We start from the raw sequence: 26,699 nt of genomic DNA on the forward strand, positions 1-26,699 counted from the left end.
ACAAGTCCGTCTGAGTCCTCACGAGTCCGCCTGTCAATAAAAAGACAACGAAAAGAATTGGCTATCTCAAACAACTTATCCAGGCCAAACAAGCAGATAACTCCATATCTCAAGAACAAAAATCAACTTCAGGAAATTTGCGTAAAAATGGCGTCGAGTAGATGTCAAAAATAACATGCGTGTCTACATTTCGTTTTTCTGCAACATTTGAACTGTTGCTACCAGCGAAAGGAGGAAAGCCTTCGCTACGGTATTATTTATTAGAAAATGCCAACTGACCAGTTCCAGACTGTTGGACAGGGAAGCAAAACTCTCATATGCATCCTATTTACAAAAACTGAACATCCATCTTTCTGAACTTTTCTGGATATATATTGACTGTTGTTCAAATCCAAGCAAATGCTACAAAGCGACTCCACAAATTCTGCAAAAGATCTCCCTTTTCAAGAGACCCACAGCGAATTTATAAGAAGAAACCATACTACTCGCATGCCGTCCCATCAGTAGTATCACCGTTAAACCAGGAAACTTTCCATGAACCGTTAGCTGTCTTTTGGACGCCAGCGTTCCCACGTTGAGAAATGTTATGCATCTTCAGCACCACGGTTGGGAAACTTTAGTTTTGTCCTGGTTTATCATACTACAAATTGTTGAGTGTATGATGCGATCTGGAATGAACGCACCGGATATCCATTGGTCGTTCACATATGTGACTGACATGAGACGCAGTTGTCAGTTTGATAGTTGTCAGAATCTGACATCCATGCGGACGAACGCATTTTATACCCCGTAAAGCCAGAAAAAGGGCTACAACGTTTCTATTTTAAATTATCACAAACGAATGTAATTCAGCAAGTAAGACAGGGAATTATGGGAAACCCAACGTAAGTAAAGCCATTGTATGTCGATTCTTCATCTCCATTGTGCCTTGGGAAATGTTGAATTGAATAGTAACTGTAAAGGTTACAACAGACAAACCTATGGATAAAGCCTAGACCAAAAAATTCTCAATATAGGCGGGCACATTTTGTGGATCTTGAAGAGAAATATATCAGCAGTATGTGCGTTACAGGCCGTCTAGCTTGGTCTTAAAGAACAGCAAAGGTTTTAAAGTTTTTCGGAGAACTTAACGCGCAAACAAATCTTATCGGCCTCGACATGCAGTAATTATGGATATCCTTAATTTCATGCCTACAAGACATTATCTGTTTTTGTCACCGAAACTTTCCTTTTTTCTGAGGCTTAATTTTATATCTTACCTCTTCACCTCACCCATTGAATTCACGGCTTCTTATCTAACAAATCAAGGCATCTACTTTGGATTAGGTCTGCAAAACATTTTACCAATACCTTCTTATGTTTGGCAGGTTTCGTTTTTTGCTCTTTTCACCGCATGCAAACTGTGGCGATAGATACTGAACACCAGTTTTCTTCCCAGTTTACTTACTCTTTTTTAACTTTGAATTCCACGCAACCCAATGACCTTTTGTAGTTATCAATTCCTTCTTCAATGAAGGTAGATAAAGTACACCCCGGTTGACTTCCATAAAAAAACTCAAATGATTTATTTATGATCATTTGGCTGAGCACCCCAGTTCATTGTTTTATTGATACAACCGGGTGCATTTATAATTTATACCCTGCTTCTGTAGGCGGGTGCCTTTGTTCATACTCGCCGCTTTGTTGACCACGTTAACTAGAACAGTGTTGTGCTGTTACTGGAGACAAGTACCCTCAGTTTGACAGCAGTGTATTCAAATGGAGGGAAGTAAATGGTAAATCTTTTATTGATTTTAACGTGAGACAGGCTATTCAGCCGTTGAATTTTGACACAAGTACGTAAAGGTATGAAAGACTAAACGGATGAAGCACGCATGATCGGACTGATCGTCACCCACCCAAAATTCAGCATTACCAAACGTAACCCATGTCGTAGCTATTTGGGATCGATCAGTTAACATAGGTGTGTTTTCTACAGTTCACAGACGGTTTTGTATATATATATATATATATATATATATATATATATATGATCAAACGCTTCTCCATCCAAACGCTCGATCGTTATTGAGTTTGTAGGTTGTCATGGGTCTAAACATTTTAGTAAGTCGGGGTCCAGTCTCTTGCAGTTAGTGTATTTTCCTCAAAAATTTCATGGAGACTATTTTACCCAATTCTACGAATCAACCATTCATGGGATATCTCTTGCCTGAGACATTTCATCCTTAGGACATCTCTACAAGGCAGGTTAGACGAGTGGATGGAAACACCCCGAGTTTCAGTGAATCGTAAAGCAAACGTTCGACTACAGTACCCTTTCGGTGCCTAACACCATACCACGAGTGGATGGAAACACCCCGAGTTTCAGTGAATCGTAAAGCAAACGTTCGACTACAGTACCCTTTCGGTGCCTAACTACCATACCACCAGAAGGAAGCCAGAAGGCCGGGATAATTCCTCTACACAGGGGAAATCGCAGAGGTCGCATGCGAACTACGGATCTTCCTGTCAGTAAATTTGTGATCTAACCACCAAGCCATCTTGCCTTCTGTTGCAGTGAAGCCTTGTCTAAACGAGAGATGCGTCGCCAACTTCACTTATGGAGATCAATTGCATTCTCTGAAAAAATATAGAGGAAAATGTGAGAATGAACCATTCATTTAACGGAAAATGAATGGAAGACCTACTATTTTCCACTCTACTTGACATGCATGCGTACAAGCGCACAGTATTATTACGAACAATAATAAAGAAACCAAATTTTGTTCTACACGCCGTCAGCAATGTTATACGGTTGGTGCAATTCAACCAAGGTAGTAGGTAAGTCTAAACAACCTCCCCAGGACCTGATACAATAACATCAGGAGACTCAAATCCGTCTCTCGCTTACCGTATTCTTCAATCAAATGAACTGCATTAATGCCGTTTTATGGCTTGTTTAGTACGATAGTCAAAATATGGTACAACTTACACTTTTGAGGTTCTGCTTTTTGGAGCTCATTGGGGATAGTTCATAATTTCTTATCAACACTCTGTCGTGCTCAAACATCTAATTCAACGGGCCGGGGTTATATGGGTTTTCAATGGGAGTGGCCATAAGGTGATACCCAAATTTTAATATTCCTGAAGTGGATTATCTTCATTCTTTAAGGATACGTAAAGTACTTTCACACCACAAAACTCTTTTATGGTCTCATAACTGAGTTTCATTCAAGCCCTCGTGGGTTCGCAGCTAACAACACGACATATTTGATTGCTTAAACTTATGACTTACAAAATTCTGGAAGAAGACTAACCAACGACTGGACCTTTTCTGCTTGGCGAGCAAGATGAAGATATTTTTGCATTCCGTCCTCATACGGAGGGGTGAAATGCAAAAAGTAAAACTGATTCAACGTGAATTGTCTAGTTGGTTCTCACTGACTAATAAAACCCCTTAAAAAATCGGTCTGCCAGATAACAGGCTCCAAAAGATTCCCAATGTCTCAATCTGCTCGTTTTTTGCTCCTCTTTGTACACCTCCAATATTTCATATCAGACTTTCCAGAAAAATGGAAGGTGGCTTATTTACGTCGACAGTGGAAGTCTGACATCACTTATTCACATATGGAGACATAATATGCATAACATTGTCGTGGTTTCTATCAAACCCGTTTTCTATCTGTTCTGTAAACCTTAATCAGGTTGAGCTTCTCAGTATTTCTAGAAATAAATACCCGTGAAATTATTGAGATGAGTAGATATGACGTGTGTAAAACCTAAGTATGCCTTGGTTTCAGGTCAGTACATCATCGGGAGTTTCATGAACTGGGTTAGATGTACCTTGAGGCACCTGAACGTTACAACCGGATCCTGCACTTGATCCATATCTGGGCATTTTGGAAGCTCATATCAGGCCAGCTCGGGAGCTTCACGTCGCGCAACTTATGATGGTCACCTGGAGGCTTTAACACAGAAAAGATGTGACAGTGGGACGGTTATATTTTCACTCAAACTACACCAATATGATCGTTATATCTGACTTATACCAATCCCAGAATGTTGTGGAATGAATATGCGAAAAAAAATTGGTCGTACTAAACTCCAGCTCGGTCGATGACCCAGTGACTCAACAGTGATTGGCCCTTTGGGTGCTCAGCTGTTGACGCACAACTGGCAAAACACGGACAGCTTCGGCGGGATTAAATTTAGCGCTAACATTGACATCAGCCCGAGAAAACCGGATCAGCTAAACAGTTCTGGACAGATTCAGTGCACTTTTCAGGTTTATCATTTACATGACAAACTGCCCTCCACTCTCCATTTGCGCGATCTCTCAGCGAGAACTCCGACGACCGTGTGTTCCACGCTTGTGTCTTTTTCCAAGACCCCACTTGCAAACCGGAGTTATTAAGGACCATCGTGGCCATGTTTAAAACCATACACTTGAGCAGTTCACTGGAAAACATTGACAGTACTGTCCAGCGTTTACGATAAGACTCGGCAAATTACCTCTGTGATCTGGAAAACAGCAGTGCGCATCATCCACAAAATCAACCTTCAGACCTTTCCGCTGGTAATCGATTAGAGAACGGATCGCCTGAAAAGCTCATCTTCACCAATGTTTCACAACTCATGAGAGCTGAGCAGGTGACTAACCTGTGAACCCAGGTGATTCTTTCATTTTATATTCAAAAATTTTGGAACTTTGGCTCAAGTTTGTACGCCCAGTCATTGTTAAGGCATTAACAAGGCCCAATTACTGAACAGATGCAGAGTCACCTATTACAGTAAACGCTTGACTAACCTGTTAGATTAGGCAAGTCATGAATCCTTAATTCACTTGCAATAAAACAGAGAGATTTTCAACTAATTAGTTCCATAACAATGGAATTACTAAGTGATCACATGATATGAAGTGTGATGTACGTCAGCACATTCCACAGATTGTAACTTAAATTCCACCCTGTAAACTCCATCCCTTGAGCAAACAATAAGTTTTCGGGTCTGAATGCTATCAACTATTATGCTTGAGAAAAATCGATGCTGTTATCCACCGTAAGCGCTTTGAAATTGAATAACGCTTCCAAATTTATTAATTTTGGGAGGGAAGAAAAAACAAGACTTACAACTAACCTAACTTTTGAGAAATCGCAAGTCATGTGGATGAACTCATCTACTTTACGTACATGCTGGTCAGGGTCTATTCAGTCTAATAAACCTTAGGTGTACACTTTTAACCGAGACAATATTTCTCAAAATAGATACATTTTTAGCCCGTCCTCATGGATTGGGCCAAATGGCCTCTACAGTGGTGCAGTATCTATTATGCATCCGTTCGTGACCTACACTACTGTCTGAACATGAGCATCTCCGTTCATACCATTTAAAGACACCCAAAATAAGCCAGCCTGGACGTACTGTCGTGAATCCACTCTGTGGGAAATGTTGCACCTTTGTATGCTTCTTTGTACTTTTGCTTTCTTGCCGTTCTTTCATTGCCGTACCACTTAAGTGACGGTGAGTAATTGGATGATGATAGTGGCAGTCAGTAATCTACCAAGACTTCATTACATCACAAACTGAGACAAGATACTGAGCACTGGTCAAAGAGGTTGGCGTTTTCAGTTTGTACGATAAAGCGAATCGCAAGCACTTTGCCCTACGTACACGTCATGACGTACATAAATGGTGATATATTTGGCGCACAAGCACACAGAAGCCTGTCAATGGCCAGTAGGCAGCACAAGCATGCTGAAGTAACCATGAGTACCAACGTTCGTTTTTTCCCAACAGGACTGTGATTTCATCAGTCGGCTTTTTCAATTTTCAGCTAAATATCATATTGTCAATTCAGTTATCTTAATAAAGCCTTCTGGAAAGTGTCCGTTACCGTATCATTTAGATGGGATGGATATCGAACATCTAATGACGAACGGAACTTTTGTCTCGAAGCATGACAGTAGAATTTGGTCTTTGCTGGTTAGAAGGGAGAAACTTACAATAAGGCATCACTCACTTGGGCTTTCGCGTTGGTTTGGTGGTGATCGGCGGCCAAATCTACTCAGGCATATGTACACACGAGCAACATATGATGGGGTGAATTTCTTGATTAGCTCGTTCAGGCAGTGAAATGCTTTGCGCCTGAAGGTGAGCAGAAAGCATTGCAGCGGATGTGAAACCAAAAGCATAGTATCCCAGCTTAGCTGAAGGCTTTCACACTAAAAATATTTTAGTCTCGAGCTTCATCCTTCAAGCGAGTTGTTTTCAGACGCAGTCAGGAACATCCCTTCTAGAAGAACTATCCATTGCATTAAGTTGCATTCAGTTTCGCTGGTTATGGTTTGAATACTTCAATGTTTCGGAACAAACCTGACCATAACCCCAGAAGGATTGGTGCAAATCCCAAAGGCGAAGTTTGTGCAGCATCCCAGTGTCTTGTTGATACAGATTCAGCGCCTCGTTGTTGGACATCAGTGAACAGAAAGGAACAGCCTTGTATCTGCAGCTTTACAGCTCTTGGTTTAACTAAAAATGTACAAATGGCCAAATTCGGCGTTGATCGTGGTAATCCAAGCATTCAGTTAGATAGTAACTGTCAAGTTTTCAGGCAGTGTGCAGCAAAACAAGCACAATTCTTCACAAGATTTTATACTCCAGCCATCAATTTGAATATACTGTGTGGCTGTGAACGCTTGACAGGTTGATAAAAGACAAGTGTCTTGAAAGTGAGATACCGAAAAGGCTTTCGGTCACACCTCCGTTTCAGAAGCTAAACCCACACATCCTCAATAACTGACAAACCTCTCTGACTCGCTGAGTTTTGTTTTTGTCATGATACGCTGAGATGGAGAAGCAACCATCTGTGCGGTTCTGGAACCATGAACCGATTGCCCACATATATTAATCAGATGGAGGCGACAGCTTAGAGTCAGATAGAGACTATTGGCAAGACTTGTTCTACCCCATGCAGAGGTGATTCAGGGAGTATATACTTATAACATTACAGCGGTGAGAACGGATTTGGAATCGTTCGCACACTGTGGAATAGCAAAGTTCTTGCATAATAGCCAACAGCGTTTCCCTATTTAGTGCAGCAAACGTTCCACAGGATTTGCAAACGGGATTTGTAGGTGTTGGTTCCATTCGCAACATTATTTCCTGTGCCTGACGCGCCGCGTCGGTTTCGGGATCAATTTAGTCTATTTGAAAAGCTGTGCCAGAATATCGGTTTTCGTTCACTTCAGCGGACCGTATGACATGATTTTTCATTCAGTGCAGAAGTGATCGATTCGTCAATAATCATCCGGTTGCTGATAGTTCCGTCTTTTCACTGGTAGCACAACTGTGGTATCCTTAAACGACTGTGCGGTAAATTTTCCGATTATGCAGATTAGACATAAAAGCTGCGACCTTCAGTAGCGGTCCACTCAGCAGGTAGGTAAGTCGTCTTCCTTTTGGCTGTGCACTCACCGTCTTTCGAATTTTAGTCTTTTAGGTAGGTCAAAACGTTCGTCGTCATAAAGGCCTGGTGTAACTAGGGAAATATTCCAAATCACCGGTTGGCCCAACTAACTGATTGCTAACTGATGGTAGCAAGCCTAAGTTACAAGCAGGTCGCACTTTATGCTATGTTGCGCTTTTGATCAACATCACTGTCATTGACGGTACTATGAACTTATCTCAATATTTCAAAGAACTACTCGGGATGTTATTTATTGATATACGCTTGAATCTGTTGGCCTTTGAGTCACCGGACCCTCGTGCTCGGGTAATCCGCTGGTTAACAACGCGGACGACAGAGGTTTAAAACTCTGTAAGAGAATCCTTCAAGTGGTTACTAAGCTTTCTGCTCACAACTGTATACAAATTGCCACATCCAAAAGGACATTAAAAACGCTAGATCTCCAACCACTGTTCATTGCTGATTGGGACTTCAGAAGATTCATCTTCTCACTACAAGTCATCACTTTAGATTCGCACCTGACAGATGCTGCATCGGCTGCGCTCTTATCACTGAATATGAGTACTTTATTTTCGTAGACTCGGTCCTGGTATTCTGCCTTGCTAAATCCATTGGTTTGATAGCGGTAGCTCTGTCATATTCCCTGATTTTGATTTATCGTTCTTCGAAATATTTTTTCAGCGTAGCTGTACTAACCAGTCAGTAGGTAACATGCTTGGTCTTTGGTCTGTTTGGGAGAAAGCTCAGTCAACAGCAATGTACCTCACTGTCACAGCAACTTGCATCAGCGTTGCACTTGATACCACGAGTTGCTTTTGTTAATACAGCTTCCTAGATATCCTTTTGTCGGTTGTCATCTGGTCGACTTTATGTCCTCGTTTACAGTACGGGTTTGTCCAAGTCAAGGTCAACGCTCCACGCCGCTGGTTCATTATCACATATGTGGTAAGTGGATGACGACTGTTAATGTTCACAGCTGCAATTCCGAAATGTCTGGTTATTCCTTTCCATATCTACTTGTCATGACTGGTTGCGGAAAACAGATCACCCATAGAGAACACAAGCACTCGATTAGTCGAACGAAATTGAAGATAGTAAAATACTTCTTTCTCAGATTTCGAATGAAACATTCTTTGGATGTGCAAATTGACAGAATTGATGTCGTCTTGGCAGCCAAAGCCGGATGGCTACCATCCTTGCATCGACGGTGCCCCACTCATCAATATCGTTCCAGTTATGTAATCGGCCACTGAAAATCTGGATTTGTGTTCCTTGAAACTGTCCAGTAGAGTGCATAACCAGCTTCCTGAAATCATTGACTCGCATTGACTTGCATGGACACATGCGAGTTTCGCTCCAAGAAGCTAGGTCGATAAGTCACCGCTTCAACGCAATGAAAATGACGGCTTTCACCTCTGCAGAAAGTCCTCGAATCACAGTCGTTTTATCTTCAGTTTAAAATATTTTCTGCAGCTCTTTCGTGCTATTTTCAAAACTAGTGTTTTCGATCCTCCAGTCTAACGCTTTGAACCACACAACTTTGGCTGTCTGTTTTCCCCTGAGGCACTTCTATTTACGCTAATGACTTTCAAATCTGATCCATTTGGCACAAAGATGTAGGAGTGAGCCTTAAGCCCTCGTAATCGAATTCTCTGATGCACTAAAGGTAAGTCCTAACTTGCACCCGCAGCTGCTGGTATCATGAGGACTTGGCTGCTGGCTGCAGTCCATCGTAGCGTAACTGAACTTTTAGGAAAACAAGTTTCAGGCAGTGTATCTTACCAAGTGCATCTCACCGTAAGTCACCCACTTCTCGTTCTTTTCCTCCATCATACCTAGTGCAAACCAAGTAAGGAGAGAGCTTGTCATGAAAAAAACCGTATCAGGAACGCAAGCCCGAAACATACACCTACAAAACTGAAAAATGATAATAATAGTCCGCTTTAATTGGGGCAACTTGGACAAAAACAGCTACCTCAGACAAGACCGTTCATTCACCGTTAGTTTATGTCTCTATCCGTAATCCTCCGAACTACAATTTTTTCCGCAAAAATTGGTTTATGCTTGAGTGCACATGTGTGGTGTGGTGCGGAAGTATTTTGTGCTTCAGCAATGGAAAAGAAAATATTTTCAACATACAACATTGCCAAAAGTAACAGTGCACATAAACACACTCGCGATGCATTTGTTTATGAGCTGACTGCGGCATGCGACGGAAAACACAATATTTAATTGCCGTCTAGAGATGTTACAGGCAGCAACAGACCAGGAGGAACAACGCAGTGTTCCAAAGAAGTGCCCAGCTTGCGGATTTTTTAAAAGAAATAATGCGGACCTAGAATAATCCAGGAAAAATATGTGATTAGTTTAGTATAGCTTTTGACTTGTTCTAATAGAATTCGCTTGCAAGTAGTCGCTGTAACACCATTTTTTCCTACAGTATTCCTACCTCAGAGGAAGCTTTCGGGCGTAGGTATTATCACCAAGACAGTTGTGGAGGCAGCCGTGTCTTTAATTCCCACCGAAACAAAAGCAAACCAGTACCAGAGAGGAAATAAATCTTGGTGCATCAAGTAGCTGATATACTACTCAAATGGAAGTAGCACAATGCAATCGTCATTAACACAGGTCAAGTTGTAACAGTGATACTACTGATGAGGGAGGCATCATAGTTGTGTGTTTTCTTGTAAATTCGCTCTGCGTTTCTTGGAATGGGAGATCTGTTGAGGAATTTGTGGAGTCCCTTTGTAACATTTGCTTGGATTTGAGCAACAGTCAAGGAATACCCAGGAAAGTTCAGAAAGAGCGTTCAAAGAGAAAATGGATATTTAGTATTTGCAAACAAGATGCATATGAGAGTTTGCTTCCTCGTCCAGTAGTCTGTAACTGTTCAGTTGGCATTGTCTAATAAATAACTCCGCGGCAATGGCCTTCTCCCTTTCAATCTTATACCAGATGTAAGCGTAGGAGACACATGACCCGCTACAGTAGTGAAATCCTATTAATTATACTTCTTTTGAGTAGGACTAAAACTTTGCCTTATCTAAGCGCACAGTACCATGTGAGGTAACAGTACACAGACGAAGTACCGACTAAACCATAGAGTGAAACAACTCACGCTGGCATGATGCTACTTGGATTCTCTTTAGTCATCAGTGAACATAACAGATCGTGTCTATGACAACTTATATTGAAGTGTTTCCTGTACTGCTGGTCTGGACTAGTTCTCAGAGACGCCACTGACGACATGCATGCTTACCATGTTGCACTGGTATGTAGGCCATTTTAACGGATACATGAGGTATTCACATCAGGGGAAATGGAGGCTATTCTTATGAAGGCTGTTGGAAACTTCGACGTAAAATTAAAACTGTTTCACCTCAGTGCTAAATAATTGTGACACGGTTCTTGTTACTTATTCCACAGTGAGGAACCATCCCTTGTTTGTAAGCCCTTTGAAATTCGCCCATGTTTGCCCGAGAAGTAAAACCAATAAAAAAAGATTACTACTGCTTCGTTTTGCGTGCATCTAACCGAAATCTTGACTGGTTGCAGTATACGATTTTTGGGTTGAATATCTCAAATTCGCGCAATCAGGAAGGGGTAAATACCAGTTGTGATTTGTTTAAATTTGATTTATCTAAAACTCCTCACTCACCTGAGCTATCTAGTGAACAGATGAATAATTGCAATCAGATTGAAGAGTCCTCTATAGATTAATTGAATTAAGTAGGCTGATAATGTAGCGGTCACGCTGAACAGGCCACAAAAACGCCGATCCAAGCATGAATGCGTAAGCCGTTTTATATGCACTTAAAAGGAATAGAAAAAGACATTATCAGTGCTATCTAGAGACAGAACTGAGCATGATGGTTTGAAATTACCCTTCCAGAAACACACTCACACATCTCCAACACTGAATATTTCGAAATTCCCATGCTGAAATGCTTAAATTAGCCTTACAGCATATTTTTCCCAGATGGAGGCTTCAAAAAATTTAGGTCTGATAAATTTGGTGTGGGCTTTGAGTCCATAGCATTACAAAGTGCAGCTTGAATTTAAAAAAACAAATTGACTTCAGGTACAAGTCATTTAATAAGCCAACTACCACAGTTCAACCTTTATTCACTATCTCCAGTGAGAATTAATCCAAGTATCAGGTGAGTACAAAACTCAGTTTGGGCTTTAATCTACATAAAAACCATGAAGGTTGCATTTCTCGTTAGAACGCATCGAAAAACGGACTACACTCTCAGTGTGTCATGATATTATCCACCACTTTCAACGTATTTAACTTACTCTGACAAACCGGACTGAAATTCGATCATCAAAGTTCACTTTACTAAACTAAATATACGATCACATTGTAAATTAGCTTATTTTGATGGTGTGAGAGGACTTGTACAGTGTAATATGCACGCTATGGATGCACCAGGGGACAGTGATTCTCCAAAGGCAGGTGTTCACGACAATTTCTGTGGATGGAAAGCAGAAATAAAGCTCATGAGCCAAAGCCCAGCAAGCAAGGTTGTACATCACCAATAATTACATATAAATCAATCAACCAGACAGCCACCGTATACTACATTGTCTATCCCGCCTGATACTTTGGGGAATAAAAATTTGTGAGTTCCCTTCACCTTCAAGAACAATTTTATTCCACTGTATAAATAAAAAGCTACTAAAAATTTCCACCTAGGACAACAAGGAGAACCGCAAGCATTCTAGAGCTTCGGAATTTTCATTTATTGTAAATTGGTAAATTGAAGATTAGAGAGTTTCAATTCTTGTTCGTTTGTTGGCAGAAGCAACCAGAATGTTGTGTGGCAACTAGTAAGTCATTAGTTGAAAAACCTTTTGGCAAATAGTAGTACAGTATGGTATGACCCGTGCCCACAACTCAACGCTCAATGCTTGCAATATAAGGGGTATCGCAATTGCACCCACTCCGCAGTGTTTTCAGGAAATCTATCTTTCAAAAACCCCATCCTCATTGTAGCTCAAGTACCCTACAAAGCGTGGACCCATTAAACAACTCCTCAGTTTCAAGTGAACTTGTATTGTTTAAATTTCAAAGCACATAATTTTCTTCCTCATCTAAAACAAACAACAAAATTGACCAGGAAAATCGCTCAAACTTTACAGATACCGCCTACTGAAGGTCTGAAATGGTATAGAACGATAAAATTTTATGTACATATTTGTCTTCTAAAAGTGTGGCAATGTAAGAAGATTAAAGTCTGAATAGATTCTTTTCGAGGGAGGTTTGATGAACAGATACTGCTTTAGTAGACGAGCGTTTACTCTTTGTGGTACAAAATTTCTTCTTTCTATCTATTCCTTAGCTTGTGAGACAGCTTGATGTAAGTTTGCTGAAAGCTCTTAGTCCATTATTGGTTTTGCCATTCTAGAGGCTCGTCAGATAGACCTTCTTAGTTATGTCAACGAAACAGCGCAATATTTCGAATGTCAAACAAACTGAAAAATAGGGCAGTTTCTCATTCAGTTGAAGAATATCACAAACCAGAGACACAGTTGGAACGCTGGTTACCATAAAAGTAACTTGCAACTAATGGTGTTTCACCACTAGTCTTTTTGTTTCTGACTCACCTATAGTGTCTTTGAATATATAATCCGCCTATAAAATCTGTTTCAGTTCTATCTATCTATCTATCTATCTATCTATCTATCTATCTATCTATCTATCTATCTATCTATCTATCTATCTATCTATCTATCTATCTATCTATCTATCTATCTATCTATCTATCTATCTATCTATCTATCTATCTATCTATCTATCTATCTATCTATCTATCTATCTATCTATCTATCTATCTATCTATCTATCTATCTATCTATCTATCTATCTATCTATCTATCTATCTATCTATCTATCTATCTATCTATCTATCTATCTATCTATCTATCTATCTATCTATCTATCTATCTATCTATCTATCTATCTATCTATCTATCTATCTATCTATCTATCTATCTATCTATCTATCTATCTATCTATCTATCTATCTATCTATCTATCTATCTATCTATCTATCTATCTATCTATCTATCTATCTATCTATCTATCTATCTATCTATCTATCTATCTATCTATCTATCTATCTATCTATCTATCTATCTATCTATCTATCTATCTATCTATCTATCTATCTATCTATCTATCTATCTATCTATCTATCTATCTATCTATCTATCTATCTATCTATCTATCTATCTATCTATCTATCTATCTATCTATCTATCTATCTATCTATCTATCTATCTATCTATCTATCTATCTATCTATCTATCTATCTATCTATCTATCTATCTATCTATCTATCTATCTATCTATCTATCTATCTATCTATCTATCTATCTATCTATCTATCTATCTATCTATCTATCTATCTATCTATCTATCTTCTATCCTATCTATCTATCTATCTATCTATCTATCTATCTATCTATCTATCTATCTATCTATCTATCTATCTATCTATCTATCTATTATCTATCTATCTGCCTCTCTATCTGCCTCTCTGTTTGCCCGTCTGTCTCCATCTGTCGGTCTGTTTTTCTGTCCGTTTTTCTATCTGACTGCCCATCTGTCTATTATTCACTGCTTCCTTTGAGTTTGTATCCTTGCTTGTTCTTTCTGCAAAGATAAGCATTCATTTTTGTAGCTCAACATCACTTGTGTAACAACTACCATTCTCTATTCGAAAATGAGTTGTTTGATATCTTAGTGAGTCCGGTTTCATCCAAATGCCTCCCCAAGAACCATTTTACTGGCCCGTAATGAATAACTTCGTTTGCCGTATCTCTCTACTAAAGTCGAGACCATAGTACTGGAGACACCGTTTTGTCGGAAACGGCCTGTTCGAAAAGGTTAAATACCTAGTCAACAGAGTGGCGTGTTGCCCCTAGAGACTTCCCTTTGAATTAAATTCAAGACGAGTTGCTCCTTAAGAAGCCTCTAGAGTACGCCGTAACTGTGAGGTGCTCGGGAATTAAATGATAAATTCAAAGCCAAAGGCAGTTAGTACTTCCAATTCTATCTAAGGAAGCATTATAACTACTTTTTGATAGGCACATACGGGTGTATTTCAACGAGCGAAGGCCCACGCAAGCTGTCACTGCCATTGTCTTGGCAACCAGGACAAATAGCACTTATCCGACAAGTTGGAGAATCATCGAAAATATATACGGCTTGCACCTGGCTAATGTTTGCCTTCTGTTCTAGTTGTTACCAGCCCAAATGAGCCGGAAATGAATTTGAATTATCTAGTTAGAGAATAAAGATAAACGAGTGCGATACGCAAGTGACAGACTCACAATAGAATACCGCCTCGGTCGACATTAGGAAAATAATATCATTGCAGTTTTCTATATAGGAAAATGTCGGTAGTTCAGTTAGCGTATATGGTGGTTGGCTTTTTCACTGAGCTGGGCAATTTGATTGCAAACGTTTCATCACCAATCGAGGCGACATCATCAGTGCGTTATTGGGGAGCGTAGTTGTGCGTAGCGGTAGGTTAGTGGTCGCGCCGCTACGCACAACGATGAAACGTTTGCAATCTAATTGCCCAGCTCAGCGAACAAGCCAACGACCATCATTGCAGTTTTTATGCCTGACGAGAATATACACATTTCAGTCCCAATGCTTTTAACGTGTCTGACCTGTGCACCTTAAAGGTTGGTGACGCTTCGAAGTTTAGTACACAAATGAGAAAATTTTCCAAAGTGGCGAATATTCGTCACGGCTAGGACAATCGACAATGTCTTCTTTACACGCCATAGCACACAGTGTACAACAAGCTGCAAAAAATAGGCAACTGTTCGGAAACGAATGCCAGTTAGTATACTGCAGCGAAGCACATCAGCAACTCAGCAAGTGCCAATGCCTATATGCATCGTCCGTTCAACGTTGCTTAGCCCACCGGAATGCACATTTTCCCGTGATAAATTTTAATTCTCTGGGCATATTCAAAGTAGAGATGAAGCATTTACTCATGAAACCAAGAATGACAGCTTCGTAGAACTCACAAAAGCTGAAGCTTGGACCTCAAGACAGACATCCAATGGAGTGAGTTCCATACGGCAAAACTTAGTGAATTCCAACTTAAAGTTGGAGGTGATAAACGAGGTCTCAAAAAGAAATCAGTTGTTTAATCTAAAAACAAATCTAAAACAAACAAATCTAAAATCCTGCAACCGGTATCCCCTACAATGGCCCCAACTCTGTGGTGATTGTGACTAAGAAAGCATCAAGTGAAAAACTCACCAGTTATGAACAAAATCGATTGTCAACGAACGCCACAGTTATATCGGTCCTATAAACCTCACAGTGGTATCATTACGCACATAACAAACAAGTCTAATGATTAATTTTTTGGTGGCTGATAAGATGGTCATTGATCTGTTTGCCGGTAAACAGATGAACGACCATCTGGTCGGCCATTAGTAAATACACCGAGGCTACCAATATTTCGGCACACTGATTAAATTTCTAGACACGTTCCGTCCTAAACATCGATTGCAATGTATGTTGGATTCTTGGTACCTTCAAAACGCAGTCTGGTCGCTACTCCTTGGAGAGAAAGCCCGAACTACAAGCGCTTGTTGCATTAGTGACGGTGATACTACTGATCGGAAGGACGCGAGTAGGTATGTGTTGTTTGTAGAATTTTGCTTTGCGTCGATGGAAAAAGGGAATTCTGTTGCGGAATTCGTGGGGCCACTTTGTAACATTTGCTTGGATTTGACCGACGAATGAGTGGAGGCAACTAGTCTCTAAGAAAACTCGTTCGGGAGAAGATCTGTGTCCAGTTTTTGGAACTAAGATGCAGATTAGACTTTTGCTTCCCTGTTCAATGGTCCGTAACCGGTCAGTTGGCATTTCCGAATAAATAACTTCGCAGCAAAGGGCTTCTTCCTTTCACCAATATTTCGGCACACTGATTAAATTTCTGGACACGTTCCGTCCTAAACATCGATTACAGTGTATATTGTATTCTTGTTACCTTCAAAACGCAGTCTGGTCGCTACCCCTTGGAGAGAAATTCCGAACTGCACGAGCTTGTTGCATTAGTGACAGTCTTTTTAACTTCCCTTATTGGCGCACCATCAAAACAAAAAAATGCGCAAACCAGTTAGCTCATCTTGAGAGGAAAAAGGTTAAATGAGTTGCAAACCCAACAAAGGGGCTACCCAGTGAATTTCGTTTACTGTCCATAAGGCATGATTGACGCATCTGTGATCCCGTTTTCAATTGGAACATGCGATGTTATTTGGCGTGGGTCTGAACAGCAAACGGGCCTAAAGTGAACCATTACTTGGTGCAAAACCTTTTCTGAACATATTTCAAAGATCGCACACACAAAAACAACTCTTCGGAACTAACGCGCTCCATCAGACTGATAAACTATCAATCCCATCCCCTAGAACTATGCCGATTCAATGAAAACTGTCATGAAATTTTGGCGGAAACGAACCAATACCGTTTCAACTATAATCAAACTCCTGGTCGTTACTTCATAACAATCAACATGCTTCCGCTGTACGGTATGTTGCTATCACGTATTCTGTCAGCGGGGGGGATATAAACGACCATGGTGTGACTGGTTGAATGGGGTGACCGATCGAAGCCCTACAAACAAAGTCACTGGCTGCAAACACAGACACTGACTGCCATTTTTCAAAACAATGCATCTGAGGAGAGGTCAGGATGGGAAATGAAATTCTGGCTTCTCCTGGGGAGTGAAATTACTTTCGGATTAACATAAAGAACACAAAAGCAGAGTGCCGAATGAGAAAAAGAAGAAAAGTTGTAACACTTTAGAAAATCTATGAGTTGGCAAAAGTTTTACCGTACATTTTAGATCCAACTTCTACAGCAAATCGAAGTAGACACTGAGTTAATTAATGGGTCGTGTGGATTTCTTCAGCATTACATTTGATCGCCTCCTGGTTGCTGTTTCGTTCTAATCCCAATTTTATTTTATTGCAACCATTTTCAGGAGTGAAAATATCGCGCGGTATCTCTCTGGAAATAAACTTGCTTAAAATCGCATTCTGCTCAGCTCCAGACAGTTTGGAAAACAACATCTCCAGTGGCTTATTTTGCATTCGCGTTACCACCCTCCGTAACTGCAGCCCAGAAGGATTTCGATAGATCACTGACTGACAGCAGTTGGACCCTAGATTTACCAATACAACGTTGTACCAAGCTAATACTTCCAGCTGGCTTATCCAGATCTATGAAAGTTTAGAAGACATGAATTAGTCACCTGGCTACCCTTTACACATGTAGGTCAGAAGTACAATAGGATTGTAAAATGACTTTCTTAGAAAGGTGGAACCATTCACCTTAGAGCAGAGTTACAAATTCCTTGGAACAGTACAGGTAGCCTCATCGGGCCTTGAAAATGTTCCGGAAACCTTTCAGAGGATGTGAGTACTCTATTCTCGAATGGGCTATAGTGGTTCACCACTGTTTAGGGGACTGTTGCAATCCAGACCACACAAACAGTTGATGCCACATTTTAAAAGGCATTGGATGTCGAATAACTGACCTTGGTGTGATAGACAGACAGTTACGGTGTGATATCTTATGGCTCGTTACCTAGTTACCAATGTCCGTGGTGTATATTCTTCGGTGTGTCTTGGGCGTTGTACCCCTACTATTTGTCGAGACAGGATAAACGAGGTCGAGTCAGATGGGTTACGTAAAGTGACCAATATTTGTCAAGGTTATCGCGTCATAAGAAGACTGATAACTATTGTTCATATGTGCACAAATCAATCACACTAAAATTGACCTCCAATTATAAGTGAGGTACTCCTATTCCCAACAAACTTACCTACAGACGCAACACACTACTCATAAGGTTGCTGAAAACCTATCTACAAGTCGCCCACGCACTGGTTTGTGACCACAACCTAATATTGCTAGCTAACCTTCTGCAAAACTTGGCCCACAGTCTGTCCTGTACCGTAGAGCGGCCATAGATTGGTTTCATGGATTGTCTGTATGATTCTGCGCAGGTCTTCGCGATCAGAATGGAAATTTAGCGCCAACTGAGCCTACTAAACCCTTTTGTCGCTTTCGTAGCTTGGAATAATTTAGCTCAATTTAGCCTAGAGGGCCTCTCGGTGAAAGACTATCGAGTCTTCCGAAAAGAATAACTCCGACTTCAAACTTTCCCTAATGGGAAAATGTTTCAGAAATTAGTAGGACAGTGAATGACACTGATGAATTACAATGTGTATTACGCCCATCTGTGGACTGATTCACCCTACGAAGATTTTGAAAAATTACGAAAAGGAATTACAACTCAGCTCAACTTATGTGGATGTACAGAACTGCGTGCAAAGCACGCGAGATTTTGCGGTACAAGAGGGGTACACAGTCATACTTGAGCAAGTCAAACTGGACAGCGAAAATAGTTAGGTCTGCAAGCATTTTATTTTCAACACGGTATAAAATTCACACGCTGCGTCCTTTCTCGGCTAAATTCCGAATCTGACTGTTAATTGGCATACCATTCTAGAGCTTGCAGTGGCCGTTTTGAGGAACCCCATACTCATTTCCCAATCAAAGATTCTGCGTCTGCTGAATGTACATATAGCATGCACACAAATATATTCCAGCTATATTGTTTGAACGGCGCTGGGTGTGGCAACCTGTGTAGAAATGAATCGTCTGTTTGTGGACACATGGGACCATAAACTGTCTGTAATTCCCTTTCTAGGAAGGGACAAATCCATTGCAGTGTACTAAACTTATGAACGCCACTCAATTAGACATACAGAAGTGAAGGCGCACAAGAAAACGATGGGTTGTCTGAAACTATCAGACTGACTGGCATTTCCGACTAGATTTAATAAAACCTGTTGAAAAAATCAAGACTGAATGTGAACAGTCTTACTATGTAGGCATACAACATCCTTCCTTGCGTTGGGACTGTGGAAAGATGATGAAGATTCACTTGAGCTCAGAAGTCCTGGTGAATGGACATCGATTTCCAATTGACGGAGTCACCGATCCCACTGTTTAACTGAGTGTGTATGATCGTTAAGCCGCGATGCGGTAAAAAAAATATATATTTGATTAAAATTAAAATTAAATTAAAATTAAAATTAAAATACGGGCCGAAACGCTGGAGTTTTGATACTTGTTCAAAATAACACGATGTGTTGCTTGCCTACCTTCAAATGAGTCCCCTCCTACGCTTGGATTAAATTTCTTTTGCTCAAATAAGACTTATAGTTCCGAAGATAAAAATTGAATAGGACCAGTGAATTCTTCAGATTTTTCATCATTTCTGTCCGGCTGCCAAGTGTCGAGACGGCTCTAACATTAGGAAAAGTTGACGGTGAGCCTGATATGAGGGAGAGTTACAAAAATTTAGGGCTGTCAAATGTTAATTTTTCTTGTAGAATTGCCGCTGTTGATTCCAGCATACTTTTGAGTCAAACCTATCTCAATGGATTTGATCTTGCAAGGAAAGCTAATCCACGCTGGACAACCTAAAAACCCTGTACGGATGTTTCACCCTTATCAGGATTGATCATCAGTGTTCACCCCACTACTTCCTCGGGAAACCCGAACTCGTGATCTCTCAAGCAATAGTTGAAGACCGTAAAGTTCAGCTATGAGCGGTTCTTCGAAAATATGATTAATCCACACCCGGACAAGAAATTGCTCCACTCATCTTTCATTTACGTGGATCACATGTGATCATGTTTTGGCTAACCCATCAATTGGCTTATTTCGTCAGATGGTTCACTTGACGTGTGGATTGTTCTTCCTTCCAAACTACCTGTAATTTTTCAGTAGTATGGGACTGCTAAATTTTTCAATCGAGGTTTCGTCCCGCGAGGTAAGTCAGTCAGAGTTGCGATTTCTAATGAGCATTGCATAGCTGTACAATACGTCTCGGTTTATCAACCTCACCTACAGGAATAAATTTAAAGAAACCTCAGGATTTTCGTACACTATCATCAAACCAAAATACCTAGGTGAGACAAAAGTTCCTCACTACTCATATAGGGTCATTTTGAAAACGCTGTGTTGCATTACACCTACAGACTTCATTCTAAATGTATTTTCGAGACCTGAGACGGTTTGATTGGGCTCCAACCCTCAGGGCGAGTCGATTTCCCTTCCCAAAATTCGCCATTCCAATAAGGGCCACTATGCAGCTGACATTATCGTATAATTTCAAAAAGGGATTTACGAAAAATATTACTGAATCTGCAGAATTGATTTCTAGGCTATACAACTATGGCATGCTTGTGCGGCGAAAACGTAAACGTCGCACGCTGTCAAGCAAATGGCGTGTCAGAATTTATCTTAGCCATAAATTGTCAGGTACATCAACAAAACACAAAAATAAAAATCTAAGCTTTGGTGCAGCATGGAGTATGCGAAAAATAAAATAACTGCGGATAGCGTTAACGCTAAAGTTTTCAACACAGACGGGTGTACATCAGCAGAGAAACGGGTCATTCAATTCCTGTCCGACGGCAAGATGCGTTCATCTAGAACCAATTTTACCTCGATGTAGACCTCGTAGGTAAACAATTAAACTTGTTATTTGACAGAAATGGAAATATTTTAACGGAAGCTTCCGTCTATCCGAATAAAACAAACTAATATAAATTCACTTAGGGACCATGATTTACACCACGACGACTGATGGCTGAGGACGTAGAAATTATATGTAATTGCACAGACAAGTGTAAAAATGCAGGGGCAGAGCTGGCAAGCATGTGCAGAGAAGAACTGACAACTGGTGATGTGCGGTTATCAGGATCAAAAGCAAACCTGGGCAGGAAAATTTGGAACCAAATTTTGACTCTAACCCCTCCGAATTTTCTGGTTCTAAACGTACGTAAAAAGAACAGGGTTGGTTTCTCGCTCTGTTCCTAACTCCACTGACTCCGTAACATTGCTATTATGGAGAGAAACAAAATTAGTTAGTCAGTCAATCGACCGACTGCTTTTTACACTTTTTCGAAATCGCACTTTCAGCTCGACCTTCATTTTTCCCACTCGAGTTTTGTGAGCAGAAGGATCTTAAAACGTCATTGTTTGAAAATGCCGCTAACCATGGTCCTTATTATCAGGTGGGATTCATCGCGGTTAGTCGAAAAACGTTTGATGGTCGTTGAAGTTAGCCTAATGGCGTTATATTTATACTGTATTAACCTCATTACATAAGGTCCAGGTTTCATTTTTGTAAATCGTCATTTGAAAGATTGCTGAGTAGTAAGAGATAGCTCAATAAAACCGAACAATTGGGAAGAACATAAATTCTTCTTCAATGTATGATGCCATTAAGCTGTTTGATAAAGCCCTTTGAATTCCTCAGCTTTCAAGCTGATATCTTTATAATCGTCCCACTTTAGGCATTTGCTTCCGATTTATTTCTGGCGATCTAATAAGGATTTTTGGGAGTGTGAGAAGATGCCGGGATTTTCAGTTGAGAGTTTGTCCTGTAAGAGGAGATATTCTGTGTTGAAAAGACAAAAAGCATTATGTATGTTTCATCAACAGCAGTGAACTTCATGCTTCTCATCCCAGGGGTCTTCGAACTCGCAACATTTCAAACACTTAAACGTTCGGCCACGAGTGGCTCATCCTAGACAGAACATAGTGACATTGATCCTTCACTCACGAAATCTTAACCGCGTTTTGACTGGCCGCTTGACTGATGAATGCATAAATGGAAATGTTCCTCTTCGTGTGAATTTTCTACTTTATATCCTGGTTATAGGCTGTTAGCACTGTAAAGCTTTTTGAATTTTCAATGCAGATTTCTTCCTGTAAAACAAGTCAGGCTATGCTGAAAAGGTGAGAAGCACTAAACAAAATTGTACACCCAGAAAGCTTTCGGGTTCCCTTAAAAAGCCTGCCGTTCACATGAGAGTTTAGGTGTGCATATCCTGTACAGCCTTAGAAGAAAAGCACTTTGTCTCTTGGATAGCCTAACATACAGCCGCTCAATTTCGATAGGCGGGTTATACATTTCCTCTTTGTACAAGTGTCTTCCGTCAACACCTATCATCTATCCATGCCTATTACGGAACAAATGGAGGCTAAAAATCAATTGCAAGCCCGAAGTTCATGAAAGTTCATGTTCATGAAGAACATGAAAGTAAGCTTCAGATTTCCACTAGGATTCGGATGAACAAACTGAGTTGTTCACACTACTCATCTCTCACTTAAAATTACGCCAGACAGCTAGTGATTTTAAATTACGGACCCAAATTATAGGATATTTTACAAACGCAAGTAGTATGCGACATCGTGTTGTGGCGTCCACTTGAAATTCTCTACTGAGCTCATACCATGGTAAGACTCCTGACAGGCATGTTATACCGCACACTGCACTTACGTTGCCAGACAACGGTGGATGTATCTAGACAAACCAGCTAACTTCTCATCTGAATTGATGGGAGTGTCTTCATCAGACTTCTACTTCTCTGGACCTCCTCTTCCAAGTTCTTATGCACTCAAATTCTCATCTTTATACATGATTAGCTATTGAATGTCAATTTGACTGATGCCTGACTGGTGCTCCTTGTTTAAACAAGAGTTTGAATTACTCTACACATGATAAGCTAGTAAAGCTTTCGTGCTTGACGACGCACTCACTCCGTGTTAGCGCGTTGTTTAGCTTCAGCATGACCTTGTACGGTAAATCACGATTGGGCAGCACGATGAGACGTTTTGAAACAGTTGTTTGAAGTGTAGTGTAAGACAGCGAACAAATACTATCGAACACCATGCCCATAACAAACATTCAGCTTTCCGGTTTGGTTTAGGGCATAGTCACCCTGGTAAAGCGACCGTTTTGGTGGAACTACGGTCCTTTTCGTGAGCTACTACCCACTTCTAGAAGGTCTGTAGTAGTAATAATTCTTAAAAGACCAGTTACAGGTCGTTTTATGCTCATCACATCCCTACCTAGAGTGCTTCCCGTCTATATTGGATGGCTGCACACTTGGTGTGTTTTGACACCCATGATAGAGGTACACATAAGCTGGTAGACCAAACACCTATACTTTGAAAGGATGCTCCTGAATTCCCATGGAGACTGAAACAAAGGCGAGAATGAGTAAGTTGTTCAAACGAAGTGACGTGACCTATAAAATGTAAGTGAGCTTAATAATGGCGAGGTAAAATGTGGCAATCCAACCCTCGGTTATATCTCCCATTCTGGCAGTGAAAGACACCGAAGAAAAAGATAATAATATTTCACTTCCACTAAAAGCATTTTCTGGGTTCCAGAAAGAATCAGCTCTGCCGGAAAATTTCCGTTTGAAGCGAGAACAGATGAGGAAACTATTACACTGTTCTGCACTGCGATAGATAAAACTTGTGCATTTCATCTAGATTTTCAAAGCTGCTACTGCTACAGAGAGCGTGATAGGCTTCATCTGGCCGGGGATGGTCCTAATATGAATGCCGCTGTAGCGTGGGATGTCAGGAAGTCAGCGGTATTCGACATTCGAGAGGACGGCACACGTCAGTTCTGAAATGTGCAGATATACGGACTGGTATTAATGAATCCACACAGTATACACAGCACACATGCGCACAGGTCGGGTGGAACAAGGGAGAAGGCCGGAGTGTGGTAACGACACGTGTATTGAGCGAAACCGAAACCGGAAGCGGGGGGTGTGTACAGGGTCGGGTCAAGGTCAGTTAGGGGGTGTACAAGTGGGGTACTCTTCCCTGTCCAGGGCCCGTGGTGATTCGTCCGTGGTACCTGCAATGGGGGAAGAGAGAAAGGGAGGGGCACGTATAAGGTCATATGAGAAACGGGCAAGCAGATACATTCGAGTTTCAAATGCGTTACATTGCCCCCTCCCGAGTCTGAGCACTGTCCTCAGTGCTCAGAAGGAGTGCTTGTAACAGTTGAACGGGGTGGTCCAGGGCCATGTGGAAGAATGGAATGTAGCACGTCACTCATGTTGCCTCCTGAGTTGGCAACCTTAAGGTGGGTTTGTCCAACCACAGGGTGCCGGTCTGCAGAGGTGTTGGCAGTAGCAACGGAAGTCTTGATTTTCACTAGAGTCGAATTCGGCGAGGTGACCGAAACTGCATCTGTTTGATAGACAGCATCTTCTGTGTGCCCGGCTGGTGAGATGACTAGAGAAACGTCCGCTTTGTTGACCACTGGGTCCAGGTTTATCGTGTCCATACTCGTCTGCGCACTGGAGTTCGCGTCCACCACCACTTTTGTTTGTTGTGGCTTGCTGTCTGCAGCTTGATTATTATCATCGTCTTCAGTGTAAAGTACTGGGTTCCGCTGGTCCACATCAATACCACAAAGAAAAGGAACTTGTGTTGTGTCGTTGGCGGCTTCTTCATGCACTTGCTCCAAGTCATCGGATAGAGTTCGAGATCTTGTGTCCCCTTCCGTCTCCCCTGGAGGCTTTTCGTTATTATCGACTTCATCATCGGGAGTTGAATAAGCCGCCTGTGTGAAACCAAGTTTGTGATCAGATTGCACGACAGGTTTCGTTGAAGTTATCGTACCCAAGTCTGGACACATAACATCAAGTGCGGAAGTGGTGGGAGAAAAATTTTGGACCGGAGAATGACAGTGAAACGTCGAAGTGTTGGAAAGGGGGGTTATGTTGGGTGAGGAGTGAGGGACATCACTCGGCGGTCGTGTATCGAACAGGAAGGACAAGTCATTCCAGAGGATGTCCGGTGGTGCAGACAGCGAAACGCCTGAATAGAGTACACGACGGGCGGCAGGGTCATCCAGATGGGACAGGATAAAATACTCGTGATATTGCGGATGTATCCGTGTAAGGAAAGCCTTCATTCGACCCGACCAGAGCGTGAAATCGTCGCCCAGTTGAAACGTCTCTGGTTCTTCCAGAGGTGGTTGGATGTGGGACATGATCAGCTTTGAAATACCAACCGATTCTCTGGCAATTTCGTCGCACGTGTTCCGGTATGCTTCGCAGGAAGATCGAACGTAAAATTGACTTGATCCCACCTCTGTCACCAATGTAGCGTGGGATGTCAGGAAGTCAGCGGTATTCGACGTTCGAGAGGACGGCACACGTCAGTTCTGAAATGTGCAGATATACGGACTGGTATTAATGAATCCACACAGTATACACAGCACACATGCGCACAGGTCGGGTGGAACAAGGGAGAAGGCCGGAGTGTGGTAACGACACGTGTATTGAGCGAAACCGAAACCGGAAGCGGGGGGTGTGTACAGGGTCGGGTCAAGGTCAGTTAGGGGGTGTACAAGCGGGGTACTCTTCCCTGTCCAGGGCCCGTGGTGATTCGTCCGTGGTACCTGCAATGGGGGAAGAGAGAAAGGGAGGGGCACGTATAAGGTCATATGAGAAACGGGCAAGCAGATACATTCGAGTTTCAAATGCGTTACATTGCCCCCTCCCGAGTCTGAGCACTGTCCTCAGTGCTCAGAAGGAGTGCTTGTAACAGTTGAACGGGGTGGTCCAGGGCCATGTGGAAGAATGGAATGTAGCACGTCACTCATGTTGCCTCCTGAGTTGGCAACCTTAAGGTGGGTTTGTCCAACCACAGGGTGCCGGTCTGCAGAGGTGTTGGCAGTAGCAACGGAAGTCTTGATTTTCACTAGAGTCGAATTCGGCGAGGTGACCGAAACTGCATCTGTTTGATAGACAGCATCTTCTGTGTGCCCGGCTGGTGAGATGACTAGAGAAACGTCCGCTTTGTTGACCACTGGGTCCAGGTTTATCGTGTCCATACTCGTCTGCGCACTGGAGTTCGCGTCCACCACCACTTTTGTTTGTTGTGGCTTGCTGTCTGCAGCTTGATTATTATCATCGTCTTCAGTGTAAAGTACTGGGTTCCGCTGGTCCACATCAATACCACAAAGAAAAGGAACTTGTGTTGTGTCGTTGGCGGCTTCTTCATGCACTTGCTCCAAGTCATCGGATAGAGTTCGAGATCTTGTGTCCCCTTCCGTCTCCCCTGGAGGCTTTTCGTTATTATCGACTTCATCATCGGGAGTTGAATAAGCCGCCTGTGTGAAACCAAGTTTGTGATCAGATTGCACGACAGGTTTCGTTGAAGTTATCGTACCCAAGTCTGGACACATAACATCAAGTGCGGAAGTGGTGGGAGAAAAATTTTGGACCGGAGAATGACAGTGAAACGTCGAAGTGTTGGAAAGGGGGGTTATGTTGGGTGAGGAGTGAGGGACATCACTCGGCGGTCGTG

At 41.6% G+C, this 26,699-nt stretch overlaps 1 protein-coding gene across 1 annotated transcript in view; it reads left to right on the forward strand.

Moving 5' to 3' along the window:
• Positions 1-24,953, forward strand: part of T265_08448 (hypothetical protein) — a gene marked incomplete at both ends in the record, with an annotated part of 99,948 nt that extends 74,995 nt beyond the window's left edge. The window contains 3 exons of the mRNA XM_009174255.1: positions 8,330-8,389; positions 12,790-12,807; positions 24,756-24,953. Of these exons, the coding sequence (XP_009172519.1) occupies positions 8,330-8,389; positions 12,790-12,807; positions 24,756-24,953 (276 nt within the window). The remainder of the gene's footprint in view (positions 1-8,329; positions 8,390-12,789; positions 12,808-24,755) is intronic.
• Between the last annotated feature and the right edge of the window lie 1,746 nt (positions 24,954-26,699).

The sequence above is a fragment of the Opisthorchis viverrini genome (assembly GCF_000715545.1).
Source record: "Opisthorchis viverrini unplaced genomic scaffold opera_v5_217, whole genome shotgun sequence".
Taxonomy (NCBI): Eukaryota; Metazoa; Platyhelminthes; class Trematoda; order Opisthorchiida; family Opisthorchiidae; genus Opisthorchis; species Opisthorchis viverrini.